Source organism: Dipteris shenzhenensis, chromosome 8 (genome assembly GCF_047967505.1).
Source record: "Dipteris shenzhenensis isolate YYH24624 ecotype China chromosome 8, Dip_SZ_1.0, whole genome shotgun sequence".
Taxonomy (NCBI): Eukaryota; Viridiplantae; Streptophyta; class Polypodiopsida; order Gleicheniales; family Dipteridaceae; genus Dipteris; species Dipteris shenzhenensis.
In genome coordinates, this window is record NC_141603.1 from 14,763,097 (window position 1) to 14,770,631 (window position 7,535).

The 7,535-nt window shown below is 40.8% G+C and overlaps 1 protein-coding gene across 1 annotated transcript; it reads right to left on the reverse strand.

Annotated features, from left to right (window-relative positions):
- Positions 1-6,519: 6,519 nt before the first annotated feature.
- LOC147899167 (microbial Terpene synthase-like protein 13) lies at positions 6,520-7,535 on the reverse strand. The gene has a single exon (XM_087377649.1). It carries the CDS (start codon positions 7,408-7,410, stop codon positions 6,520-6,522), a length of 891 nt encoding a protein of 296 aa, XP_087233775.1. The 5' UTR covers positions 7,411-7,535.

The window sequence follows — 7,535 nt, forward strand, 5'->3', positions numbered from 1 at the left end:
ATGTAGATGTTCCATTACGGGCTTCTGCAGTCGACAATATTGACGAATCGTATCCATCACGCCGTCTTGCGTGCGAAGGTCGACATGCTTTGCAAACCAATATGAACGAATATTGTCATGAAGTTACTGATGATTGTGTTCTGAGTACCTAGGAATTTGCCTCCGCTCAGACATGAGTGTACATTAGGCGATGCATAAAGTGTACGTCCTATTAGTTGGGGTGCGATCGTAAAGTTTTGCATCTGAACTATTTGACGCAAGTTATGATGGCACAGGTGTAATGGAAGGAGCCAAGCAAAGTGTCTACATGTCAGACTCAAAATATGAACCAGGCTCCAGTGCTCTTCGAATGTGATCTCATCGCCCAACTTCGCCAAAAGCAAAATGAACATCTACCAACCATGTTACAAGTAGAAAATATCGGGTTGCAAGCCGATGAACCCTCACGAGTGGATGGAAGAATCCGAATGGTGTCCCAAGATGACGCTCATACAGCTTCTCCGAGAGAAGTATTGCGGCATGAGTGGAACTGTGGCCTTGGCCCATTGGCAAACCTATCTTCAAGGATGGTGAGGAGTAGGGCTATAAGACCATGCAATACTATGACCTCTTGAGAACACCAAAAATGCATTGGGTGAGTGGGTGCCTTGCACCTACAACTTGCATGACTGGATAGTCTTTGGTTTGCAATTTCCAATTACCTTCCCCAAAGACATCATCTGAAGGTAGATACTGTGATGACTTGGGATCTTTTGGCTTCTCATGGGGACCAAGAATGGTGATTGTTTTTGCCTCCTCTTCATCTTTCTCGATCATGGTCAATGCACCCTCGTCATCTAATCTACATTGCACAAGCTCATGTGAAGGAAAAAGCTCTGGCATGAAATCTAACCACCAAGGATAGTACTTCATCTCCCAATCCAATAGGTCCCCCTTTGATCCAAATTTTCCATGCCAAAGTAGATGGCAAGATCCTTCAAAGTGGTGACTTGACTCCACATGTCACACTTGACTGGCATCATTCTTATAGCAAACAAATGAAACAAAAGCCTACAACCAAAAGTTAAGTAAATGTAAGAAATACAAAAACAATAGAAAAACAACTTGACAAGTAAAGATAGCAACTACCCCCATAGAAGCCTCTTTGAAGCCAAGCAAATCTCTCCAAGCATTTTACCACCCTAAATAGGCTTTGCTTCACTTAATAATTCTTGAGAAGTTATTGATGATAGCAAACCTACAAGGGATAGGCACTACGTGCAATCTTTGGTGTCATTGGCAAGTCAAAACTTTTTGTAAAAGTGGAGTCGATATAAATTAGTTATGTAATCTCAACTACTTATTTTGCACTAGAGAGCAAAGACATGCCTAAAAGATTGTATATTGTCACCTTCATCTCAATAATGAGCTATTTCTTCAAGTTGTTGGTCCTCTCCATCAGCGTGTCATAAAAAACTTCTTTGCCAACCCAAACACATAATTCCTTGTCTCCTAGTTGTCCAAGTGTTACCTCAAGCCATTGTAAATTAAAGGTCATGTACTAGCATGAAACTCTATTATAAAGTTATGAAATTGTGTCTTGCACTTGTTGAAGACACTCTATGGTAATACCGTATCTCTCTGCTACTCATACAATACCCTAAGATCTTGCATTTCAAGTCATTGTCTAGATCTGCATGCGCAAATTGTATAGTTTTTCCAAATTTAGCTTGATTGCATCTCAAAACACTTGTTTCCTCTTCAAGGGGTCAACTATCTTGAGATACTCATCTTGTTTGTGAACTTCTCTCTAACTTTGATGTCCATGCATAAACCCATCTTTCTCTTACTTTTTTCAAATATTTCTCTTTCTCTCTTAGCTTGAATTTTTTCCTCAACATCACTCTATGCCACAAAACATTAAAAAGCTTCAATTGATATTATGACATGAAGTTGGGGGTAGTGAAACTTCACGCACCTCTTTGCTTTTTGTTTCTTTGACAAAGATCCTTTATCACTTGAAAAGAGGGATAAAACATACATTTTATGCAAAGAAAACAACTGCACATCTTCCTTCCTTACTCCTGTGATAAAAGGATAAATATGCTAACATCCTAAGTTACATTATAGTCTAGAAGAGGGAAAAGAAAAGGATCAAGGAAGTCCATGATCTTACCAAGTTGATCTGCACCAAAGAGAAGGGCAATGAATTGTTGAAAGAAGATCTTATGGCTCAACAACCATGCATATATTAAGTGCTAAAACTAAATCCATAGAATGATGCACCTAAAAGAGATCTTGGAAATTATATAAATTTCATAAATAACTAAGAATTGAGAAAAAAATTTAAAGAGAAGGGCAATGCATTGTTGAAAGAAGATCTTATGGCTCAACATGCATGTATATATTAAGTGCTAAAACTAAATGCATAGAATGATGCACCTAAAAGAGATCTTGGAAATGATATAAATTTCATAAATAACAAAGAATTGAGAAAAATGTTATGGGCCACAATGGGGTTGAATAGTCATATAAATTGCCCTCTATTCATACTAATTTTGCCTGAGTAGAATTCTCCCTCAAGGCCCCACCTTCATCAATGATCCAAGGCCCATGAAATTTGAAGAGAAGAAAAAGATATATATACACAATATCTTTAGAAAAGGTTGACCCACGTGGTTGCAATGAGAATCCAAAGAAAGATGGCTCGTAGGCAAGAAATGAAGCATGGAGAGAGAAGAAAGGAAGACTCAAGAGAAATGCCATATTTTTAGAAGAAATGAAATTGCAACTCACGGAGCTCATATCATAAGAGAAGTAGAGTTTTCATAAGGAAGAGAAAAAGAGAGGAGAAAAGCTCCAAGACTACTCATCCACTATGGAGAAAAATAGACTCCAAATTCTATACAAGGGAACATATGCAAGAGTGAGAGAGAAGGCTCAAGGAAGAGGCTTGAGAAGACAAGAGATACAACAATATGTGGCCTAACAGTGGGATACTTGTTGAACAAGGGAGAGGAGTGCTCCTTATATGGATACTATGTCACCCTCCTTCACCCATAATTACTACTTGTAGATTCCTTTCCCCAGCAAGCACATAAGCTCGTATGTCACCATCCATGTCCTTCTTGGTTACTCTTGACATGAGTCCCATCACAAGATCCACATAACTCTTTTAAAATAAGAAAAGTCAAGGTCTAGAGCCCGTAGGGATTCTCCCTTTTCCATATGCCCGTATGAATGTAATGACCTCAATGAATTATCATATTTGTGGAAAGCTAAGAGTTATTGTAGGTATATATGGTCTTTAACCTATTCACTATCTTTTATTAGAAAAAAATGATGATTTCTTAACTAATAGAGATTACTTTGGTTTCCTTCTCAAATCGTACTCTTGATCTAACCTTAGATAGTTGTACTTAGTTATTCCTTACGATATTTGTTATAGACTCGTTACAGATTTACCAAAGTGGTAGAACAACAATGCCATTCTCTAAAATATTAAAGTTTACAAATTTAAGGTCTGTGGTGTGGTCTCAGTGGGTGACTCACGTGTTGTGGTGTATTATCCTCTTGTGCACTTGGGATGCGGTTGTTGCCAATCGTTGAATGACTGTGTAATGAATTGTGTGAAAGGAAGCACCTCCAGAATTGCATAGAGATGGAGGTTCGAGACCTTGAGCTAGCGCTTCTAGTGGTGCATGACGCACTATCCGATAACTCTTCGAAGGACTGTAAGTCTAGACGCCAATGAAGATCTTCAAGAGGAGACCTTAGCGGGGATGGCAGAGCTTCATCATCTGCGAGCGGCATTGGTTCTTCTTTGGGGGGCCTGTAGGAGTTATGACGTCGGTGCTTTGTACAAAATGTGTTGCTTTGAGCAACATGTTGAATGCCTCATCAGGGAGGTCGACTGAAGCATTGGAGGTGATGGACAGGGAAGGTCTATGCTGTGTAGTGGTGGTGTTGGAGGCATTGTGGAGAAGTACTTGGGTAGTGTTGTCCGAGGGAGAGGAGGTTGGGTAGCTTGTTGGGTGGGTTGGGAGGGATCTAGTGGAGGTGGTAATGGAATTTCAGCAGGGGGGGCGGTGGTATGAAAAAGGGTGATTGCATTTTGTTCTTCATCCTAGGTTATTTATTTGGGGAGGGGAGAGGAAGGAGGGAGGAGGAGCTAGAAGGAGGAGGAGGAGGGGAGAGGGAGGAGGGAGGAGGGAGGAGGAGGAGCAAGATGGAGGAGGGGAGAGGAGGAGGGAGGGGGAGGGAGGGAGAGGGAGAGGAAGGAGGAGGAAGGGAGGGAGGGAGTGAGGGAGGGAGGGAGGGAGGGAGAGAGAAAGAGAGGGAGGGAGGGAGATTCAAAATTTGAAATTCAAATTTCAAAAAGTGGCCCCCTCCCCTCATTGGTGGGGGGAGAGGTATGCCATGTGAATTGTTTCAAAATTGCTCACCAAGGACTCAAGTGAGTCTTGGAGAGCTTGTAGCACCCTATTAAACATTATTATTATTCCGAGGGGATGGTAGGTGGTGGTCTGGTAGGTCGCTTTCTCTCTCTCTCTCTCTCTCTCTCTCTCTCTCTCTCTCTCTCCATCCCCCATGGCTAAGACCAAGTAGAAGGCGAGGAATCTGGGTGAGAAGCTGCCATCAAATGATGAGGACACACTCAATAATCCCCCACCTTTAACAAGAGACACTGGTAGAAGATTCTAGTGTGAAGGAAGAAAATTCAAGAAGAAGAGATGATTCAAAGACCAAAGAAGAAGCCAAAGATGAGTTCTAGCAATGAAGGGAGCAGAGGATGAAACAAAATCAATTAAATGAGCAAATTTTTCATGAGGCGCAAGCACAAAAAGAGATTCAAGCTCAAGGACACCCCTAGGGAATCAAATAGCAGCCACCTCTTCCCACACCCATGCCAAGGAGAGCACATCAGCCACCTCTATGTCCAGGCCAAAGAGGTCCTCCTGTAGTGAAGAAATATAGGTTCAAACTGGGTATTGTGGCACTTTGGTAAATTTAGAGGCTTTAGAATTCAATCGATCTACTTATCCCAAAGATGAGGTTTGCCAGAGTGGTACATGAGATCATGCAGGATCTTAACCAAAGCACAACATCTAGGTGGTTGAGGCGAGGGGTTGTGGAGGCCTCTTGGCATATTTAGCAGATGCCTTTCTTCCCTTGTAGCATGCAATTGAGGCCTACTTGGTACACCTCGTGGATGATCTTATACTAATTGTCATCCACACGAATAGGGTCATTGTGACGGTAAAAGATATACATTCAGTATAGGCCTTAGGAGACCCAAGGGGGACTTAAGGTTGTTTTGTGTATTACGCCTTGGGTGATGGTTAGGGATGGTTTGTGTATGGAACCGTGTGTGAGTCTCCATCTTTTATTTTGCTCCTATGAATATTATATATATACATATACATATACGTACACACACACACACACACATATATATATACACACACACATATACATATATACATATATACATATATATACATATATATTCATACATACATATCCATATATATACATATATATATATATATACACACATACATATACATATGTATATATACATATACATACATACATACATATATATATATATATATATACATATACATACATATATATACATATACATACATACATATATATATATATATATATATATATACATATTTTATATATTTTATAAAAATATCCCTTGTTTTGAATGCACATTGTACATTAATTTTTTGAGAGGTGAACCCCCCGAGTGCACATGCTGTAAATGCATCCCATTAATAAGCCCGTGCAAAGAGAATATAGCACACTCCGCATGCTTATAAATGCATCCCATTAATAAAGTCTATAGCTTTGATAATATTGTACAAATCCAAGGCATTTATGGATGGAGGCACCTTAAAAGAAGTTATTCCTTCATCATTATGAATCTCCTGCACCAAAGAAAGCACATCAATACCATCTTTGTCAGGTGAGAACAATAGTAGTTGAGGTATAGAAATATGTGTAGGTAATTACATAACTCATTGGAACATTCTCGATAAGGTTCCCCATCTTTCCATCATTTGTGCATACAATTTATCTTTTGCAAATGAGGAGGAATATGTGACCAAGAATTGAATGAGTGACAAGAAATGGTGCTCGACATGCATGTTATGCTTTTTTGGGGTGTGTATGTGTGTGTGTGTGCGTGTGTGTGTGTGTGAGAGAGAGAGAGATTTTATTTTTTAAGTTATGGTGCTAAATAGATTTTAAAGAATTGATTAGCAACACCTTTTCTTTGTTTTGTAGAATGGTATAATCATGTCCTTATACACCTATGGATTCTTCTGCTAAATAGATTTTAAAGAATTGATTAGCAACACCTTTTCTTGAGCAAGGGAAATTTTACTTCATAGCACATACATAGTGAGATTTTGTGACATATAGACAGACTTACAAGATCAAATTTTCGCCTCTCATAGCCCATCCCACCCCGCTTGAACACTTAGTAGCGTACTATACCCATAAACAAAGCTGTCTTATTTCTTAGTGCTGTACTAAGGTCGACGCGCCGGTTTGGGTGATCAACGTCCGATCTCGGTGAAGTAAGCTCACCAATCCATGTCGGAGCATGAGACGATTGTTGACTTCGTGGTATCGCGCAGTTTGATAAGCCCATTCCAAGAACCCAGACATCACGTAGCCTAAGACATCCACATAGGACCTCAGCCCCGGTCTGTTGACCAGCTGATCGGAATTCAGAACCTTGTTTTGCAAACTTACAAACTCGTCGTCCAAGGTGTGTATCATGTTACTGACTTGGTATATGGACTCCTGCAGGCTGTAATTGTGGAGGACGCAGAGTACGGATGGCAGATTTTCATATTGGCCTTCGCAAAATTCTCTCCGAAAGGATAGAAGGTCGTTCACATAGGCTATGTGATAAGCTACGAGCTCTTGAAGCCTGACAATAGCAGGATCCGCAAGAATCTCGTCCTCTAGATCCAGATCGTTACCATATTCCGCCATGATCATGAATACGTAGCCCTCGCCGCTGAAATTCCGGAAAGACTGGTAAGTTGCAAGATCGACGATCCCTTTCTCTCGGCACAACCGAGACTCCAGGAGTAAGGCGTAGAAGAAATCTTTCACACTGTTAATGAAACGCGTTTGCAGCCGTGAGGACATGGAGGAGCGGATTTCTGTCCATACATAGAGCAGCTGTTCGGACAATTGCTGTAGATCGCTGATCTTCAAGTAATTGTTGGAGGAGCAAGGCCGGCCTTCTAGCAGAGACAGGATATAGTCGTAGTACTCCTTTCCTGACGTCAAATCGTCGGCCAAAAGCAACAAATCTTCACTCAAGTCATCCAGGATGCCCAGCAAGGCGATCATCTTACACAAGGGCAATACCTTGTGATGCACCGCATCCGGCATTGCCAAACAAACAAACAATGGGGCGTTCGATTGAATGAGCAACTGCTTGGATGCTTCATTTGGTGGCTGCAAACAAGCTATCAACCAAGGGTCGTAGGTCTTTCAGACAGCATCATAATAGAGGG

What these genes read in the sequence shown, in the direction of transcription:
- LOC147899167 (XM_087377649.1), bottom strand. Translation starts at nt 7,410, where the DNA reads ATGCCGGATGCGGTGCATCACAAGGTATTGCCCTTGTGTAAGATGATC.